The 27,196-nt window shown below is 48.2% G+C and overlaps 7 protein-coding genes and 1 non-coding gene across 8 annotated transcripts; 6 read left to right on the top strand and 2 right to left on the bottom strand.

Moving 5' to 3' along the window:
* The first annotated feature begins 1,032 nt into the window (after window positions 1-1,032).
* EDB82DRAFT_308965 (uncharacterized protein) lies at window positions 1,033-3,896 on the top strand. The gene has a single exon (XM_025737781.2). The coding sequence runs from the start codon at window positions 1,146-1,148 to the stop codon at window positions 3,570-3,572; it is 2,427 nt and encodes an 808-aa protein (XP_025592608.1). The 5' UTR covers window positions 1,033-1,145; the 3' UTR covers window positions 3,573-3,896.
* Window positions 3,897-5,322: 1,426 nt separating this feature from the next.
* On the bottom strand, window positions 5,323-7,189 carry EDB82DRAFT_513566 (actin cortical patch SUR7/pH-response regulator pali). The gene is made up of 3 exons (XM_025737780.2): window positions 6,573-7,189; window positions 6,216-6,519; window positions 5,323-6,160 (listed from the first exon to the last, which is right to left on the bottom strand). The coding sequence occupies exons 1-3, from the start codon at window positions 6,693-6,695 to the stop codon at window positions 5,664-5,666; spliced, it is 924 nt and encodes a 307-aa protein (XP_025592607.1). The 5' UTR covers window positions 6,696-7,189; the 3' UTR covers window positions 5,323-5,663.
* Window positions 7,190-7,720: 531 nt separating this feature from the next.
* EDB82DRAFT_t311 lies at window positions 7,721-7,815 on the top strand. The gene has a single exon. It is a non-coding gene; the product is annotated as a tRNA-Ile (tRNA).
* Window positions 7,816-9,648: 1,833 nt separating this feature from the next.
* EDB82DRAFT_308930 (glycoside hydrolase superfamily) lies at window positions 9,649-11,114 on the top strand. Its single transcript, XM_025737779.2, has one exon. It carries the CDS (start codon window positions 9,770-9,772, stop codon window positions 10,991-10,993), a length of 1,224 nt encoding a protein of 407 aa, XP_025592606.1. The 5' UTR covers window positions 9,649-9,769; the 3' UTR covers window positions 10,994-11,114.
* A 398-nt stretch (window positions 11,115-11,512) lies between these two features.
* On the top strand, window positions 11,513-13,526 carry EDB82DRAFT_467682 (ZIP zinc transporter-domain-containing protein). The gene is made up of 4 exons (XM_025737778.2): window positions 11,513-11,910; window positions 11,974-12,599; window positions 12,659-12,959; window positions 13,010-13,526. Exons 1-4 carry the CDS (start codon window positions 11,749-11,751, stop codon window positions 13,193-13,195), a joined length of 1,275 nt encoding a protein of 424 aa, XP_025592605.1. The 5' UTR covers window positions 11,513-11,748; the 3' UTR covers window positions 13,196-13,526.
* A 5,441-nt stretch (window positions 13,527-18,967) lies between these two features.
* EDB82DRAFT_308898 (uncharacterized protein) lies at window positions 18,968-21,137 on the top strand. The gene has a single exon (XM_025737776.2). The coding sequence runs from the start codon at window positions 19,448-19,450 to the stop codon at window positions 20,912-20,914; it is 1,467 nt and encodes a 488-aa protein (XP_025592603.1). The 5' UTR covers window positions 18,968-19,447; the 3' UTR covers window positions 20,915-21,137.
* Window positions 21,138-22,836: 1,699 nt separating this feature from the next.
* EDB82DRAFT_308834 (pyridoxal phosphate-dependent transferase) lies at window positions 22,837-24,787 on the top strand. The gene is made up of 2 exons (XM_025737774.2): window positions 22,837-23,228; window positions 23,283-24,787. The coding sequence occupies exons 1-2, from the start codon at window positions 23,180-23,182 to the stop codon at window positions 24,728-24,730; spliced, it is 1,497 nt and encodes a 498-aa protein (XP_025592602.2). The 5' UTR covers window positions 22,837-23,179; the 3' UTR covers window positions 24,731-24,787.
* Window position 24,788: 1 nt separating this feature from the next.
* On the bottom strand, window positions 24,789-25,477 carry EDB82DRAFT_308816 (uncharacterized protein). The gene has a single exon (XM_025737773.2). It carries the CDS (start codon window positions 25,289-25,291, stop codon window positions 24,947-24,949), a length of 345 nt encoding a protein of 114 aa, XP_025592601.1. The 5' UTR covers window positions 25,292-25,477; the 3' UTR covers window positions 24,789-24,946.
* Between the last annotated feature and the right edge of the window lie 1,719 nt (window positions 25,478-27,196).

Genomic DNA, 27,196 nt, shown 5'->3' with positions numbered 1-27,196 from the left:
AGCCAGCGTCAGTGTCCTGTCGTCAACTCACCGGCTCCTCTTGGACATTTCCAGTGGGTTGAACGCCACCTCATCAGTAGTCTAAACGTCCACAAGATACAATACTGGAAGTCTCCGCCAGAACCCAAGTACAGGTACAGGTGATACTGGACGTTGCCGGTTGGGTACTGGCATCCACTGACTGCCCTTGTAGCGCTACATATGTACCTCGTAAGTTCGCGCTGCAAGTTCCACTTCCTCTAAGAGAGAGACCCGTTGAAATGGCTCCAGAGTGATGGGACCCTTCCCATTGCCACATTGACAAGGGGGTACCTGGGGGGGTTTTGATCCTCTGGAGGGTCTAAGGTCTGAGGGTCTACTAGGGGAAAAAAGGAGTACGTATCGCACTATAGCGCTTTAGCTTGCGAAGGGACCAAGAGGAAAAACGAGATTCAGTCAGTAGCTGTGGGCCTCTCCCGCCCTTCCTGTCTCTGCTCTCGCCGAAACCTGACGTCGACTTCTTCTTTTCCACTCAAACTACAGCATTTCCCGATCATTCATTGGCCCTGATCCATTCCTTCCCTTCCTTGCCGACCCCCGGTGCCCTGAAAAATTGTCCCGCCCCCGGGAATCCGCACGCACGCCCAGTCCCAATCCCAGTCACACTGAAGCACAAGGTCCAACCAAGCACCTGCTGTTCCTTATACTTACACTTACCTTAATTACCTAGCATCTGCTCTGCTTCTGCACTTTGTTGCTTCCTCGAGCACTTGAATCACCACACACCTTTCGCCACGCACCAAACACTCGACAACAACGACCCACGACTACTTGCATTCTTCTCACATACACAATCACCACTTATTTCGACTGCCACTGCAGCAGCTGTACTTGTCTCATCATCGACAAGATTCCGTCGTCCATCATCTCGTATAGGTAGTTTTTGGCGGCCTTCAAAAGCCCACCCGCGCAGCGAGCCGTTCGATACGACCCTGCAGCTCACATTCGCTTCTCCTGATGACCAGCTTGGTTCGACCGTTTTGACGACTCCACGATGCCCTCGTATATCCGATATAATTTAGACGATCTCGACTGTACACCGGTGACGATAGTGGCCAACCACAACTAGCTTCAGTTTCTCAGTTTTTGGTGACGATATTGGAACCATGGCCCTTTGGCCATTTCGACGTCGGAGTAGCCGCAAGCGCTCCCGCAGCGGCGCTGCTTTCTCAGATGTAGAAGGCGCGCCGCTGCCTCACAACGAAGGGGCTAAAGTTGGGCTGAAGAAGCGACGTACCGAGCCTCCTAAACCTCAACAAGCCACCCGAAAATACAGCTTCTCTCCCGGGCGCCAGGATGACATCCGTAACGAACGAGTCCGAGGCGGCTCACCAGCCCCCGAAAGAACCGGCCGAACGATGACTACTGGTAATCTGGAAGAGCGTACTGGACTCTGGGACCGCACACCCACATTGCGTCCTGCCCGTCAAGCAACAAGGAAACAAAAAAGCAAGAGGAGGAAGGAAGATCGTAACAGGGAGGCCGAAATCAAGGCAATGAGTAACTTTGTGCCTGTCCGGCCTGCTACTGAGCAATGGAATTCTGGCAGGCCCATGAAGAGGGATTCTAAACGGTCGAGAACCAGCAGATTTGGCAAACAGCGAGCTGGACGTGACTCCGACATCTCTCTCCCCGTACCAGGCTCAATCCACTCCAGTTTCTCATCCGATTCGGAGTCGGGTTCATACAGAGTGTCCGCTCTTGCTGCTCTTGCCCCACGACCGACGCTTCGCTATACACCAAATGCCCGGTGGACGGCACCTCATTTACCAACACCTCACAGACAAGGATCACTGAGAAAGAAGCTCCTCGAACAAGAGTCGATTCCGGAAGAGAATACGAGATCACATAGGCGTATCGATTCTTTTGCTGACGACCTTGACGCCCGCGATCTCAGGGAACTCATGGAATTAGACAATCGACGACGGGAGTTCAAGAAGCAGAAGGAGAGACAAAGGATGGAACGACGTATTACACGACGAGCAGAAAAACAACAGGAGGACGACATTCAGGCTAGGAAGGCAGGTACACCTCCACCACAGAATCTCGAGCGAGGCGTCTTGGGCCGTGAGCTGGTTGGCCTAGGAATCGAGCCCGCCTCTGCTGTCGTAGTAGATACCAAGCCTGAAGATCCGGAGCCCATGGATATAACTGATGATGAGAAAGAGCCTGAGTCTTCTACGAGGGCGGAGGAAGCCCTCCACCACGCAGATACAGTTACTTCTGAACAGCCAGCACCTATGGAGGAAGTTGTCACAAAGGATACCTCCTCCATACGGCCACCGTCAGAGGTGGGAAATGTTTCGCCTGGTAACAGATTTTCCGATCTTTTGCGATCAGCCAAATCACGATCGAGGTCAACCATTCGATCTGATCGAGACCGGATGGTGTCTCCTCCCCCGGAGACAATTGACGAGGAGGACGTTCATGTTCCAAGACAAAACTCCCACCACTCCGATAGCAGTAAAAACGGGTTTGCCTCCATCAAGGCATTCCTACGAATTGGCAGTAAGCGACAACGACACGAAGGACCATCGTCTTTTGCCAATACTTCTCGAGAAGAAATGCAGGCGGCGGCAGCCCAGTCAAGGGCACAGGCTCAGGCCTACGCCCTCGCTAAGCTCGAGGGTGAAGACTCACCGAACTCTTCGGGTGTTAATTACCTATCTCGAAAGCCTAGCACCGGCGCTCCAAAGAGGACCCGATCTCGCTTCCGGGAGGATTTGCCTGAGATGCCTCTATCCCCGCCAGCTTCACGCGTACAATCCCCTGAAGCTGAGCCCCCAATGCCTGTTCTCACTGAACAAAAGATCCGCGAAATGGAACAGCTGCGTTCCATCGGTGTACGTTACGACACACCAACGTCAGGCCACCGATCTATCGAGACCAATCGCCTCACACCATCAACAATGGAAAGGGTTCATGTTTCGCCATCCCCTGAGGCTGGCATGTCTATGTCACTTGCATCTATTGATTCTGAGGGTTCGTGGCTTTCAGGAAACGTTAACAGCCGACGTACCGCGATACGTGACAGCATCCGACGTGCCAATCAGCGCGAGCAAATCGAAAACAACATTGATTCCCCAACCAACAGCACGGACGAAGACCTCGGGATCGTTGAGGATGATTATATGACTAGACTTACCCCTCGAAGATCCTCAAACCCTGATATAATGGCGCGCCGTTCTGAAGAAGGACGCCCTAGCAGCGATGAAGAAGAGCTTGCGGACGACCGGGAGATGAAGTGGGGAGCAGTTGGCTCCCAACCCAAGGTGGTGCATAGGTGGACTATGAAGAGCCACGAGGGTCTTCTTGAGATCGAATCTGAGGAAGAAGAGAGCCCAACATCTCCCGTTTCCCCATCGCAAGAGCTTGCCAATGTCCAGGACGCTAGAAGCGTTAATCTGGGCAGAGGTCATGTACGCAACTTCAGCGCTGGGAGCGCAAAACTACTCGATATCACTCCCCGAGCATCTGTTGATGCCAGAGGGAGCTCAGAAAGGCGAGGAAGCCACGTCCTACCAGCTATTTGAAAGCCGAGCTAAGGTTTAACCGTTCCAGAAGAAAAGTCCCCCGCAGCATTAATCACCGTCAATTCGACACATCACACTCCTTTCATTTCCTTATTGTCTCAACTGACCTCAGTCACTCCTTACCCATTTCCTTATCACTTGTCAGCAAAAACCAAGAAACTCTTAAAGCATGGGAAAACACAAAAAAGCGATGCGGACTCTTCTTTTGATAACGAAAAACATTTAGAACTGCTTACTATATGGCTGGTTTGGGCGTACGACTCGCTCTTGATGTATTACACGACCTTGATGACCACGGCGCATTCCGAGTTCCTTACTAGGATTTCTTTTCTCGACTACATATACCACATCTTTTGATACCCCGCGTCGACCGCCAGTTTGAGAGTACTGGAAGACTCGACGCGTTTGATTTACCACTTATTAGTGAGGGAGCTAGCATCCTTTATCCGGACCTTTTTCGTGCACAAAAGGCACAGTCATTCATTGGGAAGCCGGTACTGATTTCCTTGTCTGCGCGAGGAGGAGACCATTTTACTTTCTATTAGCCTGGGTTTATGGGAGGCGGGGAAAAGGGGTTTGATTTGAGCAGCTGGGATTTGCTTCTGCATTCAGGTCCAGACACACAGCCTGGCAACCTGGCATCGAGCTTAGCGCGAGAGTGGTCGACTGCATGAAATAATAGATATCTTGCGATGGCACACAAACATCAATAGATAGCGTGAGGTTGGCAAAGTCGATGATCGGCTTGCACTTGCCCACTTCAAGGGAGGAAGATATAGATGCTTGTAAGCTGATGGGCCAATTGACCAAATCGAACAACATCTTAAGATTAAAAAAGTTGTTTCACCGTGCATCAAGTGATTTGATAAGGTTATGCTCAGTCCACATGAAGCGCATGATGAAAGACGCCCGGCAGTTGATGAGGAACATCTGATCACCATGGTTCCTGGGAACTAGCTTGGCCGCTAGGACTGTAGAAATCACCATAGCATAGTGTTCCTTACTGAATAACATTTACTAGATGGTATGAGGGGTCTTGAATTAATAACTACGTTTAGTTTACTCGTTACAGTGATATGTTGTGAAAGGCTTAATCGACGTTGTTGATACTAGTTGTAGGTGTTTCAAGAATGAAACGAGTCGGCTCCGAGATAAAGGTCGATTGAAAGCAATTAACGAACAAGTTTACTTGGAAATTTGAGCAAGTCGGTGAACTAAACAACCCTTGTTTGAATGAGGCTTGCCATAGCTGTTATTAGGTTCAAGAAAAAAGCACAATAGTCATGATAGGAGAATATCGAAGTGTCAGTACAGTTCTGGTGGGTTTCCCATAACCCTTACTCACTAGTAAGTCTATCTTTTGTTAAGCACTCTAGATTAGAGGCATATCACAGTCAATGAGAGATGCAGGATATATCTAACTGCCGTGTTTGATAATTGAGTGACATATCCCTAAGGATAATGGCGCCCTTTCCTGCATGGTCACATCTTCAGTGAAACAATAGAATCAGAGTCTCTCGAAATCCTAGGAGTGAGACTGGTGCGGTCTTCTCGTTGTACAGACGAGGTTCTCATGGTATAATTCACAGTACAATGTTGTTTCGTGAGCCCGAGTACGACTCTGGGGTTCTGTAACTTTCGGTGATGGACATATATCTGTTGTGGACGTCAGTTGCATTACGGTGCATATATGGCTCGTCCATTACTGGCGATCTTGCAACCCTGCAATACCCAAAAACTTGTTTTATTATGCCACTTCTAGAGGTCAAAAACGTGTGTATTCTCTGTGGATTACACATAATTATTGCTCACATCGTGTACTGCGAGTATTGACGTACAGGAGTAAAATATTGGATAGGCCTGCTATCTATTACTATCAGAAATATCAGAAATATCAGAAATATCTATATATATGTCGTTCTCTTAGTCTGTGTAATAAAGAAAAAGAACGAGAGTCATTCTGTGTGATTACAAAAGGAAAGTAAAAAACGCTTTGGTATCATAGTCGCGACCCTATTCCGGTTAATAAAAACCAATCATCAACCCATCAGTCTAGTCGTCATAAATTTCCAAATTCTTCTCCGTCGTATTTTAGTAGCTGCCCTTGCGAGGCTTCCACTCTCGCTTCCTCTCACGTCGCATGAGGCAGAGATGCACAAACCAGTAGATGGCTGCAGCGATCATGAGAGCAGCAGCCGCCCAGGTCAAGCCAAGGAACTTGTTTCCGATAGAAGCGGAGATTCCAACGTCATCACCAACATCATTGAGCTTGTCGACACCCTTCTTGCCAGCCACAGTGACGAGGATGCTGGAAACAAGGAGGACGAGAGCTGCCAAGCTGGCGAAAATAAGGTTGACAGCATTGACACCGCGACGGGAGAAGAGGAAGAAGGCGGCCAGGGAGGCGAGCATAGCGAGGCCAGAGAGTCCAACTGCGATGACGTACAAGATGAATGTGGCAAGAAGAGCCTTGTTGAGAAGGTCAATAGAGTCCTGGATGTCATCAGGCCAGTTGATGTCTGCAAGGCTCAGATCAAAGGGTCCGACTGAGAGTTGCTTGTCGAGCATTTCGGTAAGGTTGAATCGTTCTAAGAGGGTTAGATACTGTCGCCGTAACTACTATTAGGGTTGTGTGGTACTTACTCTCTGGTGCAGAGTTGGTACATTCGGTCACGTTGTAACCAGCACCAGGGTTTGTGGCATTGGGCTTGTATTGCCCATCGCATGTAGCCATAATATGGATCGAGTACCACTCAGAGATACCAATCGTATCGGCCAACTCATCGGCGATGTCACCGGTGACATCGTTGATCTTTCCTTTGATATCGTCCTTGACTTCGTTCCACTTGCCCTTGACCGCGCCAAAGATACCATCATCTTCGTTGTCGTTGGTAGAAGCACTGCCGTCTGTGTCAAGGACATTATGACCGATCATGGAAGTGTTGAGCTGGACTTGTTAGTATAGGAGTATTAGTGTCTGAAGGGTTGTGTAAGACTTACTCGAGCGACGGAGTACTCCTCCATGAATCCCTCCTTATGGCCGGCAAAGAGACATAGCATGGAGAGAATGAAGGCCACCATGGATAACACCATGGGGAAAAGAACGAAGAACCTCGATAACATGGTTGCGGTTTGTGAACCGTGATACTACAGAAGTATGATGTTTTGGGTGGTAGAAAGGGGATAGAGAAGTGAGATTTCTCTCCAAGTATAGATAGAGTATGTAGGTCAAGTTAAGTAAATATAGATAAATGAACGTTTGGTAAAAGGGCTGACGTTGGCGGTGATGGAGGTTGGGGATATATAACTTAGTTTAGCACGTAGCTAAGTTTTAAGTACTAAACCCTGGACACCAATGATGCAACAAGAGAAGAGCGAAAAATCAGTGCACGGCCCAAACAACCATGATTCGCGAAAAAGACATCTTTTGAAGACATGTACCAAGAACCAAAGAATCAGACGCCAAGTCGGTGTTCTAGGGATCTCTGTATGAGCGCATCGCCTTGCAAATCATGACCTTAAACAAAGACCACTTCCGAAACAAGCCAATCAGAGACCAAGCGCTTGCGTCACTGACCCTTTGATACAGGGGTTCGCTTTGTTTCTTTTCTTGGCTGGGAAAACCGGTTCTGCAGGGATTCAACGTCAGCCACTCAACATATCAACAGTGAACGCGTGTGAAACATGTAGAAAAGCGGTTAGATGGTGGGCTGCCAGGTTTGCTTAATCATCGATGTTTCTATGTTTGTACTGTTTGATGAAAGAGGCCTCTTCATTCTCGTATTTGGTGCATTGTTGATGGTGGATTTTTTAATGGAGATGATTCTATTCAGAGATGGACCCTGAACATCTCAATTTAGAGTTAGCCATGCACGCGACTTCCTCACAGTACAGGCGGCTGAGGCTTGCATGCCGCTTGCTCTTTCCTAGGTTTGAGTTTACACATGGGGTTGGTTCCTGCCTCACTTGTTCAATACATTCATACCTAACGGGAAAGAATCAATCGTTCTTCTCTCTGGGACAGCCTCAACTTGCAAGTCTTTACTTACCATCATCAATCATCATCACCTCTCGACAACCTTGTTTATACTCTCTAACGATCTCTACTCAACAACCACGAGCGGGCCATCTGCTCATTCATCCGGTTGGCTTCCGTAGCTCAGTTGGTTAGAGCGTCGTACTAATACTTCATTCCGAGTGTTCGGTAATGCGAAGGTCTCAGGTTCAAGCCCTGGCGGGAGCAATCCCAACGCCTCCCGGATGTTTCTTTTTGTTCATTTTTGTTTGATATACCGATCTCGTGAAGTTTAGCCTGTTGTCTGTCAAGTGACGATCCTTACTTGTCTATCTATTCGGTGCAATGATACAGGTGCGTTGTCAGTGGTCGAAGTTATGGCGATGATAGAGTTGTATCACAAACATACACCAGCCATTCTGTGTTATCGCACCAGGTACGACATGGTCCAGATAGCGCTTTCTCCGTCTAGTAGAATTGATTTAAGCCTCGTTATTTTGCAAGTAGTCTTAAACTTTGTACTTTGGTGTACAGATTTAAACCGAGTCTGATGGTACAAAGTCCGAGATCACCGTGATTACAGCTTTCTCGAACTACCCTGGATCGACCGATCTGAAAACCCAACCAAGACAATGAATACCAGGAGTCATACGGAGTACCCTCAGATATTATCGATTCGGTTGGGCAATGTCTCAACAGTCCACATTCGATAATACTAGAAACACGAGAATGCGATCGAGACTACATTAGTAACTAAAAAGAATGTTGCATTTGTCTGCGGTCCACGTTGACATTGACCCACGTGTGACGAATACAGAGATAGAAAAATGTCGCACAGCTACAAAAAAGAGTTAGACATTTAGTTACATGTAACTCTTACTCAGCTGAAGATGGAAGTGGTACTTGACTCGTATTCCATTATCTTCTGTCCACTCAAAGAAACGTCTTGACGCCTCATCATGCCATCAACTGAGCTTGCGGTCCAGACAACTGTACCATACATGATAGATAAACATTGAGAAGCAAATAGGGTGTCTTATTGTTTTCTTACATCAGAGGGTTTCTGTTGTTCTTTATTTTCGAATCCAGAAGCTACATAAGATCTTCAAATATAAGAATTATCTATTCATAATCCCTGCCATCTCTAACCGCCAAACCTCACGAGCCGCCTGTCAAGCTATTCCCTCTTGGTAGTCTCACTTGCCAGGACGCGGAGAACATCCCCGGAGCCCTTCTTTCCCGGGGGTAACAATCATTGCTTGATAAATTGAGTGAGTGATTGGTGTTGCTATTTTCAGACTCAGCTGCTGTATCTGGGGTTGCGTTGCTGTGCAGATGAGCTTCCATTCCATAGACATTAACTTGACTCAGTTTTATTCTCACAATTCCCTCACACATGATAAACTTGTTACGTTTTTTACTTGCAGTAGAAAAAACGGCCAACGATTTAACGGCTCTTTCGGCAAAACTCGTAGACTTGGCTGGATTGACTTTTTGTAGCGTGGATCGGATATCCACGAAGGCGAACCTAACTGTACACTTTTCACTTACACGACACCCCATCATCACACTGTCTTCGACCATACACATCTTGGGCTCTTAAACACAGTGCATTGGTAGTGACACCTCCCAGATCGGGTTCAACCGTTCAGTAAAAGATCTTGATACTTAGTTTTGCTCTCTTTCTTTCTTTTATCCCGCAGGTGGCGTGTTAGACTTTTCCTTTAAAATCTATGACTTCTTCTAAACTAGTTCCATGGATGGAAACTGCCTCAACGACCAAGAGCCAGTGTCTTGTGTGACTTCTGGTGAACATGTATCGCCACTAGTTTATGGGACTCAAACTGTTGGGAAGCTGAGTATCTCCCATGTACTCCTGGGGGAAAGTCTTGCATCGATCGGGCTTTGCGTGAGTGCGTGCGTGTACCTGCATGTGTAAGCAGTCTGTATTCGTTGTCCCGTCGCCTCCATTCATCTGCTGGATCAGATTCTTAATAATAAGACATTGTTTCTTTAATTCTTGTTGTTTTTCAATTCCTCACCCTCTTCATCTTGTGTGCTCTTATTATTTAGTCTCTGTTCCCACAAGGACATACGTTCGTTAGTAGTCCAAGTTCTCTCATCAAGGCATTTTGCATTATATCTGTTCACGCCTTAATATCACTTCCGCATACCATTCATAATGCCTTCCATCAACAGCCTTCTTACCATGGCTGCTGCCGCCGGCTCTGCTAGCGCTGCGTTCCAGGGCTTCAACTATGGCTCTACCTTTACAGACGGCAGTGCCAAGGCTCAATCCGACTTTGAGAATGAGTTCAACACTGCTGCTGGCCTTCAAGGTACTAACGGTGCTTTCACCAGCGCTCGTCTCTACACTATGATCCAGGGTGGCACACCCAACCAACCCATCTCTGCCATCCCCGCCGCTATCAAGACCAAGACCAGCCTCCTCTTTGGTCTTTGGGCCTCTGGTAATGGCTTCGCCAACGAGATTGCCGCCCTAAAGAACACTGTCGACCAGTATTGTGACCAGCTCGATGGTCTCGTCGCTGGTATCTCTGTTGGAAGTGAGGATCTCTACCGTATCTCACCCACTGGTCTCAAGAACGACGAGAACCCCGGCGCCGACCCTGACGTCCTCGTCGACTATATCAAGCAGACTCGCAGCGCTATCAAGGGCACTTGCCTTGAGTCTGTCCCTATCGGTCACGTCGACACATGGACCGCTTACGCCAATGCGTCCAACAACGCTGTGATAGAGGCTTGTGACTGGCTCGGTATGGATGCCTACCCTTACTTTGAGGACACCAAGAACAACCCTATCTCCGAGGGCGCAAACCTCTTCAAGGCCGCCTGGAATGAGGTCAAGGCTGCTGCCAAAGGCAAGGAGATCTGGGTTACTGAGACCGGATGGCCTGTGAGTGGAAAGACTGTTGGCAAAGGTGTTCCGTCGCTCGAGAATGCCCGAACATTCTACGAGGATGTCGGCTGTCCTATGTTTGGAGACATCAACGTCTGGTGGTACACTCTCCAAGATTCCGCTCCTCAGACTCCCAACCCCAGCTTTGGAGTCATCGGTTCTGATCTCACCGAGAAGCCCCTTTACGATCTTAGCTGTAGTTCTGCTAGCAAGAAGGGTACTCTGGTCAGCCGCAGTGACGACAAGTCTGACAACGTTGAGCACTACTTTGTGAGCCCTTCCTTCGCAGCCAACAACAAGAACGGAACTATCCCTGTTGTGCCTGCTGGAACTTCCACTACTTTGGTGCCAACTCCTTCTTCCACCTCTAGCACCGGTACTGGTGCCGGATCTCAGACTACTCCTGTGCCTGGTAGCGGTGCTCAGCAGCTCAACTCAATGGGCGCTGCTGCTGTTGCGGTTATCCTTGCCGCTGCTTTGCTATGATAGCATGGAGACTTTGAAATGATTTACGGTTTTGGAAAATAGATTATGAATTTAGTAACGAGCATATGGATTAGGACGTACATAGGACATGAACATATATATGAACATGAGCATATATTGCTTTATTGATTTATCATAATACTTGGGTGCCTATAGCCGTGGTAGTACTTGAATAGCAGCGAATGAAGGAGTTGTCAATTGTTGAATAAGAAACATATTGATAATTTAACCTGTGAATCGATCTAGAAAGGGAGATGTTCAAGGGCGATAATAGTCGCGTGACCTCTTGTACCTAGAAGAGGGTCTCGGAATGTAGTCGCCGGATGACAGGTAGACAAACTGGAAGTTAGAGGTTAGATCAATTTATCAGGGAGTCAGCTTTGGAGCTCCCCCTGCATTAAGTGGATGCTTCAGCCTTCAGAGCTGGGGAGAGCATCTTGATTGGTTCAAAACTCACTTGGCGTCCCAAAGCCCCCTCCCCCTGGCCTAGTCTCGATCTACCAAACAACTGGACTGGACTACTACTCTAGGAATTCATCCCCGTTTTCCAGCTTCAACTTTGACTTGACCCATCACAAGTCGAGTTGAGCTGTGAATATTCAACTTCGAATTCACCATTCTTTCACTTCCGTGAAAGACTATATTCCACTTCTTCTCTCTCGTTTCGTGTTTCTCACATACGCTTCTTTTTGTGGAAGCTTATAATCTGTCCTGTTTGTAAAGGACAGATATAGCTACCTAGCTTAGTAGCTACCATGGCGCTCACTCGCAAGAGCGTCGTTTGCTCGGCTTTCTGTCTTGCTCTTCTTGTCGGTCTCGTATACGCCGGCCATGGCCATGATCACCACCATGCAGAGGCTATTGCCGGTGTCAACACCGATAACATGAGCCTCGACGAACTTGATACTCAACTCCAGGTACGCTGGGGAGCTCTCCCTTGGGGGAAAAAAAACACCATGTGCTGACATCAATTCCTATAGACTTGTCCTATTGTCCAGCAGCTCAACTCAGCCAAGCATGCCCATCATGCCGCCGCTCCTTCGTCGTTAACCGCACGTGCCTTCGCTGTCCTTTTCCCTAGCTCTCCTGCCGTCAACGCTCTCCTCGCGACCCTTTACATCTCGGGCCCTCCCAACTTCCTCCTCGCCCTCTGCCCGACCAACATTGACCCTGCTTCTCTATCTGTTATGGTTGCATTTGCTGTTGGAGGTCTTCTCGGTGATACTCTGTTCCATCTGCTCCCTGAAATTTTTGTTGGTGAAGACCATGACGCGGCTGTCAAGTTTGTGCTCGTTGAGCCTAACCGCAACCTTATTCTTGGATTGGGTATCTTGGTGGGTTTTATGACCTTTGTCGCAATGGACAAGGGTCTTCGAATTGCTACGGGCGGGGCTGGTCATGACCACTCCCACGGACATGGCGATACACACGCCCACTCCCACAGTGAGAATAAGGCTATCTCTTCGGGTGTTGATGCCGCAGACGGCGTCGTCAAGTCTCGCAAGAAGGCCAACGAGGACAAGGGCGCTATTGTCGCCAATACGGTTGATAAGCCTGAGAAGGAAATCAACCCCAGTGTCAAGCTGGGTGGCTATCTGAACCTCATGTACGTTGCCGGATTTTGTGGCTTTGTCTTATCGTAACCCTTGCTAACAATGTATAAAGTGCCGACTTTACTCACAACATCACTGATGGCTTGGCCATGTCTGCCAGTTTTTACGCCTCACCTACCATTGGAGCTACCACCACCGTCGCAGTCTTCTTCCACGAGATTCCTCATGAGGTTGGCGACTTTGCACTCCTCATCCAGTCCGGCTTTTCCAAGCGAGCTGCCATGGGTTCGCAGTTCATTACCGCCATTGGAGCTCTTCTCGGAACTTTGATCGGTATTGCTATCCAGGAGTTTGGAAGCCCTGACAGTGATGTTCCCATGGGCCGTCACGATGGTATCTGGGGAACCAGTCTTGTAAGTTCAACAATGACTTTTCTCGATAATTAATTGCTAATTTATGACAGACCTGGGGCGATATGCTTCTCCCCTTCACTGCTGGTACGTTCCTCTACGTTGGAACTGTTGCCGTCATTCCTGAGCTTCTCGAGACTGGCCCCAACAAGGCCAAGGAGTTCAAGAACATGATCATCCAGTTCTCAGCCGTCGCCGTTGGTGCTGGCATCATGCTGTACATTTCTTGGCACGATTAGAGCATATGTGATTAAAGTGTAAAATTTTGAGTGTGTTTGTGGATAGATGAGCGGTTGTGTAGACGCGAGCATTGAGATTGATTTTGACCGGCGTCGTTCCGATAGATGTCTTAACAGCATGGGAAGTGAGTGATATCGAAATACAGTTAAATTGGTGCAGTGTTTAGCCTAGGATAAGGGCCATATTCCAACCTTGGGTTTAGGTGATATTTTACTTGACGTTCCTTCTTGGCTGCCAATCTTTCTCATCCTCATATTTCCACATGTTTCCTTACAGGAGACACACACAAGCATACCTCGCCGTCAAACACTATGTACAGGTTAAAAGGAAAGCACTGAAGCTTAGACATCATCATGACATCGTTAAATTAATACTCTCGTCATACAAAGTGGCTCCAGGATCTATCCGAGGCTTGACATGGCCCGAGAGCAGCAAGCTCCAAGCGTATCTTGCACTGGGTGGTCCTTGTGTGCGTAGAGCACACTGTCACCATGGAGCTCTGTGTATATGTCTATGCTTAGACGTTGCTGGTTGAGAATCGAGTCTGGTAGGAGGACTTGTTCAGGCGACTGCTTATCTACAGACAAGTTAATGGGGATCGGCTGAACCGATATTGACAATAACGCGTCATCATCACTTCGTATCAGGTAGTGGCGAGTTATCTTTACAATATACGAGGTTTACGAATGGTAACTGCAGGTCTACAATATATCGACCGCATGAGGTAGTTAGATGCTTCGAAGGGAAGACTCGGCCAATGGTGTATACTATCTAGGTTTAGGGTAGGCACATTTGGGTCCAGACGATATTATTAGAAACAGTTGATAAGAAAGAATGCGATTTGGCCAAAGATCTTGAGAATGACTGGGTGGCCACTATCTCGCCTCATTCACGTTTCGACCGGTGTAATGGATCCATCGAGTGACTTCTCCTTCCTTCGATGGAGTTACACACCAAGCACTCTTCACGGTATGTATCAGAAAATTTGGCTTCCAAGCTTTGGGGTGCAAAAATAAACGACCAAAGAAGTCTAATCTTGGTAGCATAAACTGACCTACTAATTTCGTCTCTTATATTCCCAGTGGCCAATTTTTTGATACCCTGAAGAGACTAATACTCTAATTGGTGATGGTATCATTGCACTGGACGATCACCAACTCCACAAGCTAACAATCTTCACTGACAAGAGCGACTGATCAACATGGACGACTGTACCTGACTTGAGCCTCATTCCATTAATCAGCAGCACCGCTTATCACTGTTATCAGATCAACGAAATAAGCCTTTCTGCTCGGCAGCAAGACATCTAAGCAACCAATGGTAGACAAAGCACGAGCCCCAGTGTGGCCCTTGGACCCCTAAAAAGGTACCTCAGGCATGAGCCGAAAGTTTTCATGCACGGCGGCTATATCCATACCTTGCCTTTCCATACAATCCTTACAGTTAACATGTGGATCGCGGGTGAGTGACGCAACGCATCACCATCTGCTAAGGTCAAAGTTTCGTTAGTGCGTGTAGCAAGGCATGGATGTTTCCTTTCAATGAGCTTCATTCCGCTATCCGGTTGTGGATATCTCATTTTGGTAGGTATCCAGCACTATTGAGTGTCATGAGAAGATAGAGTAAAAGTGTCAATAGACGAGACCAGGTAGGGCCATGAATGGAGCAGCCAAAGAATCATTTGCCGTGCAATAACACCGTACAGGGCAGTAGCAGTGGAGTTTCAAGGTGCTTCTTCGGGATCATGATCCAGGCAAGAAACCGTACACGTCTGGGTTTGCGTTGAATGTTGGTTTCTGTTTCCATGAGTGGCCACAACAACTGCTCGCCGTAAGCTGAGCATGGCAAGAATGAAATGCCGTGATTCAAAGGAACGTGGATTTCAGATTCACAGGTGAAGCCACTCGTACCGAGATGTGGGCATTCGCTGCCAGTGATGGCTCTTGGCTTCCTAAACAAACCAAGTCTAGGTGGATTGTTCCCACTGACACAGTGGGTCAACGCAGCAGGATTTTCAGGTCTGCTGAGCCTAATGAGGCCCGAAATGCCTTGCCAATGGAGAGAGAAATTTGACTATCGCGAGAAAGGACAAAATGTTAATATTGGACATGGCTCGATAGCCCTCAATGTGGGTAATGAGAATGGGCACAAAGAGATGAAGAGGTGGGAGAAAAAATGAACAGGAGAGAGGGGGAAAAAAGAGGAGAGGCGTGTGCCGAGTCAAAATTTGCCTCACCGACTTGAGACAGAGCTGGAAAAAGCGAAGTTTTAGAGGGGAGAAACTGGGTATCTTCTATGCCGTATAACCACGGATGGACGTTGCCGTGTTGTTTCAACTATCGTGAGATTTGGCTCTTGGTGTTTTGCTCGACCAAAAACATTCGATCAGCAACATGAGTGTGCCTGGCCAAAAGGAGAAGGGATGCAAGGGCCGCTAGCCAACCAACTGACACGATGGGCATTGGCGTCGTGAGACGGTGAGGAGATCTTCCTCGGAGGCTAGCACGCATCTCCAGTTCTGTAGCCTCAAAACCTTACTCAAGCTGCATAATAGCGGACTTACAGTAGCGTGGGCGGGTATACCCAGATGCATCAGACTCACAGCGTTTCCGCTTCGGAACACTTCACAAAAGTCCACCGGGCCTGAGCTTACTTCCCCGTGTTGCTGATTGAAGTTTGCGTTGCCGTTGCCGTTGCTCCCCGCAGTTGACACGATCTGCTTTGGTTTTCTTCGGCCATGATCTTCCTTGTGCATAGTGCATCACAAATGGCTGTGAGAGCCCATAATTACTGTTACAGTTTCCTTGATTTGCGTCGATTGCATAGAAGAACAATGTGGGACAGTGGAATGTTCCCCCGGAAAGAAGATGCACGTCTAGCTGTGAGATTTCCTCTTTGGATGATATCGGGGTCCTTGCAGCAATGGCGAACCGAATTTTTCTTCTCCATCAAGCCACTGTTCCTAAAACAGAGCACGTTGTAGACGCTTCGGCCACTTGTGTCAACGGCATGGCCGTCAGAAATCGGCCATTGGTAGTGGCATCGTTTAATCGTGATGGCCAACTGATGGTGGGAGGGGTAATTGGAGAAAGAAAAAAAGCCCAGTTCACCGAGGAGAAATGCGACGAGAAAAGGGAGGGAGGGAGGGTCTCGACTGGGGGGTGTAGCAGTCGAACAGGTAACAATAACACGTTCAAGGTAAGAATGAGGAAGACGGAAACGAAGCCCACGATGCGTGACGAGGCGCTGCCACGCATCGTGTTGACTGGGTCTTGTCACTCGAGTTGACTCGGGGTCTTCTGGGGTCGAAGCTATGATGCCCTATCCCCAGGCCAGGCAACGCGACACCGGCTGGTACCCAGACTCCATCTCCAAAGCTTATCCTGCACGTTTGGTCCTGACAGGGATAAGTTTGGCTTTAGTCCTGAGGGGAAGCGAAGCTATTCTATCTGCATTTCGACAAACAGAGACAGAGTCAGGCAGGAACAAAAATGAGTTGAGCTAGCTGGGCCGACTCCAGGTTCTCGAACCGGGCACAGACGTCGAAACGGTTAAACGCGAGGGGACCCCTAGCTTGTCGAATGAGTAGGCCAGATCAAATGAGGAATTGTTGTAGGAGCCATCATGTAATGGGAATTCGAAATATGCGACTCTCCCCTGTTTTGTCTAGAACACGACGACCGCCGACTGACCGGCCACGTTGATTCTCACGATGCTTCCTTACCCTAGCCCAGCAACGGAAATGGGGACAGGAAAGGGGACGGGAAGCGGCAAAAAGGTTCTGGTTCTCGTTCTGTAATCAGCTGAAGCGCTTCAGTTCTGACCGCCGGTCTACGGCATTTCCACCGATGAGATGATAGCATCGGTCGTTTGCCCGGAGACGAGCGATGGTATGTGTCAGGCTGATTTGTCCTTTGTTTCTTTCGGTCAGGCGAGTCTGGAGATAATTTTCTTTGGTGTACCCTAATCCGCCTGTAGGGGTTCTTTCTCCAAGTCGAACGCCGTCTGTGAATTTGCCTTAATTGCACGCAGATGGCAAAACGTGGGGAATCATGAAGTCATCAAACTCCAGTTTCTTCCCCAGTCTGCGCGAGTTAACCGTCATGATGAAAGGATCAAGAGCGCAAGCCAAGGAAGTCATCAGGAATTGACCATCATCAGTGACGTGCCCCGATCTCGATACCATATTGTGTTTCCATTTTGGTGACAAGTTTAAGGAATAGAATCTCCGGACCATGGTTTGTAAGGGTGGGAGGATCTCTGTCTAGGTTATGAGGCTCTTGGTGGCCGGGCCGGCTGACAGAAAATGCTAGAACCATGCAACACATGCATGGAAACCAAGAAAGAAGAATGGACTGAATTGTACCTTGCAGTTAGTCTATGTAAATCCGATGTGTCGGCTTTGAACTCGGAGCAAAAACTTGTCGAACCATGATGGTGACTTTGAAGCGGTGGCAGCCGAAACAGACACCGAAACAAATATTTCCGTTGACCGGTTGCTAGGGATCACGAACATGTTCGAAAATGGGGGTCGAGCTCACAAAAGTGCATTTGCATTGAACGGAAATGGAAAGATAAAGATGTTTGAGATTGTATATTCTGAGGTGGTAATTCCAATTTCACTTACAAAGAGAAACACAGTCAAATCCGCGCCAAGATCTGTAGCGTCCTACCTTAACCAAAAGTTAAACCTCCGTTGGAAGGAACAAAGGAAAGAGCTTCCACTTCACGAGCCTCCTCTTTTGCTGCCGACAATCGGATGTTTTATTATTAGCAGGTGTTGGAGATGGTCACACACACACAACGCACAGGCAGGAACGGGATCTGTTGGAGAAGGTCAGAAGGGTGGCAAGGCAAGGGCAGGGGCTATTAGGTGCTTGCTAGGTAATTCATCAAGTAAACTAACCACCAATAGCTTGTGCACATTTACGGGAAGGAGAATGAGTGGCAGGAACGCCTTACCACAGCTGGAAAGGGAAAGGGAAGGGGACCCCTTTGACTCTTTCTTTCCTTTGGACTTGCACTTGCATTTCGCATTTGGATCTTTCGGCACTCAAGACCGGACCCGCCTTCCACGCTAGTCATGCACGATTTGTCGAACCCCGGTCGAAGAAAGAAGCGTCTATTTTTTTCTATAGTTAACCCCCCACTTGTCGATTTTTTCTTCCTTCTTGTAAGTGAAGGCGAGGAGCTTCGTGGAGTCAGGTACCGGTACCGCTACGGAGACTCTGGTAGTCATCGTGGGTATTCCTGAGGTAAGAAGAGAGGGTCTCATGTTTGATCTGACTCTTTCAAACACGCTCTGGGTGTGTAAACATTTCGTGTCTTTTATTGACGAGGTTAGGCATGTCGGTGCTGGAAAGGGAAACACGGCAGCAAAGAGTGCAGGCTGACTGTCTGATATTGTTTTCCTTCCATGTGTTGTAAAGTTTTCGTGGCATCTGGTGATCAACACAATCCGTGCTCCCGTCCTGACTTACTCCAAATTTGATATTCATGGTTTAATGTCTTCTCCAACTCTCATCTGACCTATCGCCCTAAAGAACATGACTTGGAAATAAGGAGAAAAGAAGGACTCTTCTCCAACCCTTCTGGATCGTCAGGACATGGCTAAAATAGTGTCTTATGATGTGCTCAGCGTAGCATCCCGATCTCAAGCCACCTGCCAGCACGCATCCCTCTCAAAAGGTTGTGCAATCGTGATGGCAACCAAATATAGCACGCGTCATTATCCTCATTAATTCTTAATTTGCTGAATCATCAGTGTCTTTTTTCAAGGAAAATCGATATGGATATTCTCTGCCGTCCCAGGAATTACAAAGCCCAGGAGAGGTAATTACATGAAACGTGCGTCTTCGTCTCAATATCCGAATTAATAAACCATCATCAAATTACTCACAGTCTCGACCACGATCTAACAATAATTGCAGAGTCTCCAGACCCAGCAACAAGAACACGCGCTCCCTCTCCCCCCCTCTAAGGCCCACCGCTGGAGACTCACATACACACACCCCTGTACCTTCAACGCCCCTCCCCTGTAACGCAGCTCAGCAACCCAGACAGGGCAAGCTCGAGCACGAACCAAAGTAACGGTACGGTACCGTGAACGGACCTGGAGTCGCCGCACTTTTATATGAATAGTATATATATCACTACAGCCCAGCGCCTCTTTCTACACATATCATATCATCAACTATCCCATTCAGCTTCAAAGCATCAACTCAGTATTCTCGCTTTCTCGCGATACTACAATGTCCACTCCTGCTTCGGACAACGGACCTCGGTCTAACAGGCCTCGTCCTGACCCTGCCAAGTCTGGTATCGACATCAAGCTCGACCAGCACTGGTCCTCAAAGTCATACACTTCTGGTTCCAAGATCACTGGCAACGTCATCATCAACACCCAAAGAGATGTTGCCTATGATGGATTCGACATCTTCTTCACCGGCATTGGTTACACTCGTGTTGACTTCCTCAGCCAGTACTCCAGTGCCAACTATGCTTCTCGTCCTTTCATGAAGCTCCGTATGCCTCTCAGCCCTGCAGACTTTCCTCGGAACCATGTTTTCGAGGCTGGTCGTACATACACAATCCCCTTCCACTTTGTGGTTCCTCACCAGCTCACTCTCAGTGCTTGCAACCACACTGTTGAGCATGAGGGTATTAGGGACCAACACCTTCAGCTCCCTCCCACTATGGGCTTCTGGGAGCGCAACGACCAGTCCCCCGACATGTCTCATATCGAGTATGGTATCCGCGCCGTCGCCACCAAGAACAGCGCTGAGGATGGACGCTCTGCACCTTTGGATGCCTTCCACATGATCAAGGTTCTTCCTGCAGTTCCCGAGGATGCTCCCCTTGAGATTGGTCCCGACGATGAGCGCTACTGCCTCTCCAAGACCAAGCCTATCCGCAAGAATCTCTTTACTGCTAAGCAGGGCGAGTTGACCACCACCGCATCCCAGCCCAGTGCTATCATGCTTTCTGGCAACTTCCTCAACGCCAGCGGCACCAACTTGAAGGTCAACTTTGAGTTCAAGTCTACCTCCAAGGATGTCACTCCTCCCAAGATCAACTCGGTCAGCGCGAAGCTTCACTCGACCACTTTCTTCAGCAGCACTCCCATGAACCACCTCCCTAACCTGGGTGCTCGCATCAAGCATGGAAGCACCCCTTCGCTCACATACTCCACCACCACACCTGTCCCCATGCGCGCCGACACCCAGCTGGTTTGGGAGAACGAGGCTCCTGCCTCACGACGAGACTCTGGCTATGACAGCGCTTTCTGGAATGAGGGAGAATCTTCCGAGTCGGACGACGCCCAGCGAACCAAGAAGGCTAGCAAGTACAACGTCCGCCGCTATGCTACCCTCGATGTCCCCTTCAACCTGCCCACCAGCGGCAACAAGCTTTTCCTGCCAACATTCTACTCTTGCATCAGCGCACGCGCATACATCATTCACCTCACCCTCTCGGTGGGACCTATGAACACCAACATCAACCTCAGCATTCCCGTTCAGATTGCCGTCGAGAACACCTACGACCAGGCCGACGATGATGAGCTTCCTTCATTCGACGCCGCTATCGCCGAAGCTGAGCAAGGCGAGATCGACCACCTGCAGTCGCGCCTGATGCAGATTCCTTCTGATCGCTATATGGGCAACAGCATTCTTCCTGGCTATGAGGATATGCGAATGCGTCCTGTGGCAGTTGCTTAAAAATTGTCGACAACAGCAACAAGACAACAGCAACAACAACAACAACATACACTTAATGGATATTTAATGGAGGAGGATCTACCATCAAAAGTTCTCATGATACCACGTTTTCCAGATATAGAGGAGGATTGGAAACATTTTTACGACTTTACTTTTTTCTTCTACTAGATTAGATGCATCATTCAGCAAGGAGTTTTCGACATTTTTCAAAAACGATTCGATCTTGTCAAGAAATGGTTCTTGGCTTTTTTGTTTAAGGAGTTTTGGAGGATTTGCATACACATTCACAACAAGCATCAACATGGGAATTCAAAAGGGGAAAACCAGGCAAAGCATTCCTGGAAGCGACTATTTTACTATGTATTTACAGAAGACGTGGTTGCATGACACCACAACACACTACTTTACTTTTTTGTTATAGAGGAATGATAACATCTTCACAACATTACTTATGTCTCATTGATGGTGATGCAATTGTCTCCCGTTTCCGAACCTTATTGAAGATGTACATTGACTTGGCTGGTGACGACTGCTGAATTAAAAAATTACGTATTATAACCTTGAATAACACCACTTTTGAGTCATTCATCAACGGTTTCCAAAAAAGGCAATGCACGGGAATTGTGATCGAATGATGGGACACGTGGACGTGTTCGGCCAAAACCGCTTCCAATTGTAGGATATTGTAGTCTAAAAGTCGCGTTACATTTAAAGACGAAACTCTTTTCCATACTATTACCGCGGAAAATCTCATGATCTTCTCGCCTTGCAGTATAGAGACAAGAGAGTCTATTTCATTGGTTGGAATTGGGGAAGGCTAGAAGCCAAGTCGGGATCGTGCAGGACGGGACGGAAGGAGCGGGCTTTGTCTCTTTTTTTCTGACTGGGGTTTTGAGAGGTTCTGATTGGGTCTTTTTTAATTGAGAGTCAAGAGATAAGATTGGGCATGGACATGGATTGACAATAAACACATTGACACTGTAATAGTAAAAGCATGAATAACGTCCAGTGATGGCAAATGGCATTCTCAGCGACGTTAGTTGAATTGGCTTATTCCATCAATGTATCTAATAGGATGCTACGGAATAATATGTAAGGATCCTAGCTCAACCATCCCTTACCCGTCCGCAACAACAGAGAACAATTTAGTAGAACAAAGGCAACCAACACCACCCATAACTAGTTAACCAGCATACCGGTAACCACACAGGCCATGATTTCGGAAGGCGAAGAGGCGAGCCATTGTTCTCTAGACGGCGTAATACTAGACACAAACCAAGCCTCAGCCTCAAGAGCGGTGTCGACGAAACAATAGAAGATGGCACAACTTCATATCCAAAAGACAAAGAGAATCGAGAAACGCGATTTGAAACTTATGCGGATCTACCAGACTAGATGGATAAAGGTCGACAGGAGGTTCACGGTAAGGCTGATCCCAGCGTTACAGGCTTGGTATTGTTCGTTGGTTTGGTGGCGTTGCAATGTTTTGATACCGTTGAGATGGCTCGAGACAGGAATAATTGATTGCCTAACATACCTATATGAAAAGCATATATTGGGTCAATATCTTTGGTCATGATAGAATAGATAGCTCCCATGGTAATGGTATGATCAAGTTCCAAAACTGTTAAAATAAACCAAATCAAGCTCGTCTCTTAACTAACACGAAATTATGTCTGTTTGCTGTTCATGTCAGCCCTCATGCATAGAACAATACCAAGAACTTTAGATCCGACCCAATCCCGAAGCCATGTTTGCCCAGTCAAAGCTACCAACCTTTTCCCACTGTAATATAGGCCCCCTAACCACTAAAGACCATTGGTTAAACTCCACGACTACTTCGTAATTAAGCAAACAAGAACAATTCTTTCAAGGGTAGAACAATATTAAACTCGGGCCAAGAGTTGAAGACTCGCCCCCAGAAACAAGTTCAAACAATAGTTGGAGACAACAGACTAACCTCAGTAGAGGAAAGATGGGAGACGGTCAAAAAAAAAAAACCACCCTCGGTTGAATGAATGGATTGGGTGGGGGAGGCTAAACTCCAGATTTCACAATGGGAATGGACACTAACTATCATTCTTTACTTGAGCTGGGCCTCTAATATTGATTGATTCTCTTCTTTTCATATGTACTATTTCGATATAAAGACGGACAACGTTCGCTTTTCAGCATTTCATTCATAACCTCAATAACTCTCATTTAATCTTGGACTCATATATATCCCTCTCATACTTTATAATTAACATCATCTCATACTACATCATGGACGCTCAGGAATTCCGCGAGGCTGCCAAGGCTGCCATTGACGAGAGTGAGTTATACCCTCATTCAAGTCAAAACTCATACTAATCAAACTTCACTACAGTAACTGATTATCATGAAAATGTCGCCGATCACCGCGTCGTCTCAAACGTCAAACCAGGCTATCTTCGTCCTCTTCTCCCCTCCGCTCCCCCCATGGACCCAGAACCTTGGTCCGCCATCCATCATGACATCCAGTCCAAGATCTTCCCTGGCATAACACACTGGTCAAGCCCTCGCTTCATGGCTTTCTTCCCATGCTCCACCAGTTACCCTTCCGCTCTGGCTGAGATATATTCCAACGCCTTCAACGGTGCCCACTTCAACTGGATCTGCAGTCCTGCCGTCACCGAGCTTGAGACCATTGTCATGGACTGGCTTGCGCAGGCATTGGGTCTTCCAGAGTGCTATCTCAGTGGTGGTTCTACTCACGGAGGAGGTGTCATCCATGGGAGTGCCAGTGAGGCTATCCTCACTAACATGTGTGCTGCGAGGGAAAAGTACCTCGTTGCTGTGACTGCCCACCTCCCTGATGATAGCGAAGAAAAGGAAGATGCCCTCTGGAGCCACCGAAGTAAACTTGTCGCTCTCGGCAGTTCAGGCACACACTCGAGCACCAAGAAAGCCGCCCAGGTTCTCGGCATCCGTTTCGCCACTATCCCCGTTTTCGAGGCCGATGGCTTCGCGCTCAAGGGGAAGGCTGTGGCCGCCACTATCGAGAACCTGCGATCTCGTGGCCTAGAGCCCTTTTTCATGACCGCCACACTTGGAACCACTGATGTCTGCGCTGTCGATGACTTTGAGGGCATCGCCCAAGCTCTCAAGCCAACCTTTGACACGCCTCAGGATGTCTGGGTTCATGTCGACGCTGCCTATGCAGGCTCGGCCCTCGTTCTCGAGGAGAACCAACATCTACCCAAGGCATTCTCATCGTTCCACTCGTTCAGCTTCAACCCCCACAAATGGCTGCTCACTACCTTTGACTGCTCTGCTGTCTGGGTGCGTCGTCGCGCATGGCTGATCCAGGCTCTCAGCATCAAGCCTCCCTATCTACGTAACCAGTTCAGCGACGATGAACTTGTCACCGATTACCGTGACTGGCAGATCCCTCTTGGTCGCCGTTTCCGCTCTCTCAAGCTATGGTTCGTCATGCGAAGCTTTGGCATCAGCGGTCTTCAGAAGCACATCCGTCACGGTGTCGAGCTTGGTGAGAGTCTTGAGGCCAAGCTTGCATCTCGCAGGGACATCTTTACTATCTTTACGCCTGCTCGGTTCGGTCTCATCACGGTTAGAGTCAATGGTGCAGATGATCAGGAGATGAATGACCGTACCGAGGCGGTGTACGAGGCCATCAACGCGGCAGGCGAGTTCTATCTTACGTCTACTGTTGTGAATGACAAGGTTGCTATTCGTGTGTGTACTGGTGTGACTACGGTGGAGGAAGAGCACGTTCAGCGCATGTTTGACATCTTGGTTGAGACTGCCGAGGCTGAGATTGCAAAGAAGGCGTAAAGAGGTAATTAGACCAGTATTATAAAACGACTTAGATATCCAAGAGCGAGCAATATGTTAAAAAGTGGTCTCTGTGTGTATTTGCCTGTGTTGATGCTATTGTAATGCGAATCTAAAATGCAACCATTTCATGTGCTCCTTGTGTTTGTTTCCCCATGCCCCCGTGTTTACCGTATTCATGTCTTTCGTTATAATCGTCATGCCACCATACTATCCTCAACGACTGTACCCTCTGCTGCGTCGATCGTAATAATAATCGTCATCATCCTCGTAGTAGTCTGGACGTCGACTGCTTGATCGATACCTCCTCCTTCCTCGGCCATCATCTCTGCTTCTGTTGTCCTGGGAGTCTTCATCGCGCCATTCGTGCCTCTGCTTGTACTTGTCAAAGTCTTTGCTGAAAAAGGTGACAGCGCCTATGAGGGCGAGAACAAGGCCTGGTGTCCAGTCAAAGCCTCTCTCTTTTTGGAATTGTTTATGTTCGCGACGAGCCTCAGGTTGTTGTCGACGAGATTGCCGGTGGCCTCGAGGAGGTTCAGAGTATGTATCTCTTCGTCCCATGGTGATGGCGGTTGTGAAATAGTGAAGAATTGGGTTGTGGAGAGTTATGTTTGTAGTGTTATAAGAGACTCGAATGTAAATAGAGGTTGTAGTGTATGATGAGTAATAGAATGCTATTAAAGGCAGGCCTTAAGCATGTGTCATGTTATATCTTTTCAGAGTTGCTTTGTATGCAGCTTGAGCTGAGGAAAGATAAAAAAGGAGCAAACCTAACGGTAATAATAAACTTGCAAGACCCCAAAACCAAAGGCCTTGGATCTTAAACCGTTGAACCTTGTCCCCGCTGCCGCTACCGCTGCCAGATGGCATACCCGGGGCCACTTAAACATTCAAAGGGTGAATGTCATTGCTCCATCGTCAACTCAAGACCCAATGAACAGGGGGGCCAAGTTGGGGGGTGACGTGCCCTTGGGTTACGTGCCAGGGTCCAACTCGAACGACAAGTCCCAAATGATGTCACCCATATCGTCATCTCCCCTCACGCTTTGCCCTGGGCAGACCTGGCATACTCAAACAAAGCAATTCTTCATACCCAAAATGCATCTTCACGTAGCTCTGCAGTACCAAGACCCATCGGGTGACTTAAATCGGCGAGCATTGATGATTGTCTAGATTGGGCTTCTATTCTAGAGAACAGACACTGCTATCTACTCTAGTACGAAACACACCATTTACAAAACAAAACACAAAATCAGATACTCGCTCGTCGCGGTGCCATCGTGCGTCTAAGCGCCTTCTTAGCCTCCGTCTCTTCTACCAAGGGCAAGACTCCTTGCTCTTTCATCTTGTTGAAAAACTCTTGTCCATACTTGTATCCCAGCTGGTACAGTTCATCAAACTTGTGGAAGTCAAGCGTTCCATAGTCGTCAATCGGCGGTCGCATGTAGATGCATCCCGCCATCGTCTTGGCACGTTCCAGAGCATCAACACTCGACACATATGCTAGTCGTCCCTGGATCTCCGCAAGAGTTGGAGGGTTTGGGTGAGACGAGAACGGATTCCATCGATTGACAAACGCCCACGCCCCAGACAGCGAGTCACCATATGTTTGCGGTGTATCATCATCCAAGGCACCTACGTCGATAGCAAAGATTATGTCAACACCAAGGCCTTTCATGTGCGACACAGTCAAGTTGTCAATGTAGCCACCATCAAGTAGCATACTGCCCTCGTCGCACAGAGGTGGAAGCAAACCGGCAAGGGACATGGAGGCGCGGATATACCTCCAGGCATAACCACTGGTATGAAACTCCGCCCGACTCTTACTGATGTTAGTTGTGTTGCAGTAGTACTCAAGCCAGAAGTCTTCCATTTGGGTGTCACCGAGTGCTTTGAAAATGCCACGGTTGAACTCGTGTCCCGTAGTGTACGAGGCGGAGGGATAGGTCAAATCCAGAGCAAAACGCCAAAGACTGGCCATGCGACCAGCAAACTTTTTGGCGAATCCAAACATGGGCACAACATCCGCATGGCGAGCATAGAGGGCTCCGACAAAGGCACCGATTGAAGTTCCTCCAATCAGATCAATAGGAATTCCAGCTTCTTCCATGGCGCGGATGATACCGATTTGGGTAATACCTCGTGCACCGCCTCCGCCAAGTACAAGTCCAATTGATTTGCCACACAGCCGTCGTGCCAGGCGGTGGAAATCACCCTTGAAAGGCGAATCAGGCGAATAGTACGGAGTATGATGCACCTTGCGAGAGGTATATTTCTGTATCTCGGCCTGTAACACCTGCACACGCTCCTTGAGTGCTTGGCCGAGTTTCTTCGGAGGATGCACTGGCATCTGGTTTGTCCTGAAGGCCATTTGGATGTGACAATGACCTCCATTAATCCACATGCGATTCTGGAGCCAAGCACGGGTGAGACCAGGCCGAGAGTAACGTTCGGCATGCAGCAAAA

Source organism: Fusarium venenatum, assembly GCF_020744135.1.
Source record: "Fusarium venenatum strain MPI-CAGE-CH-0201 chromosome Unknown EDB82scaffold_4, whole genome shotgun sequence".
NCBI lineage: Eukaryota > Fungi > Ascomycota > Sordariomycetes > Hypocreales > Nectriaceae > Fusarium > Fusarium venenatum.
The sequence above is the reverse complement of the archived record's forward strand: the minus strand, read 5'-3'. Positions and strand labels throughout refer to the sequence as shown.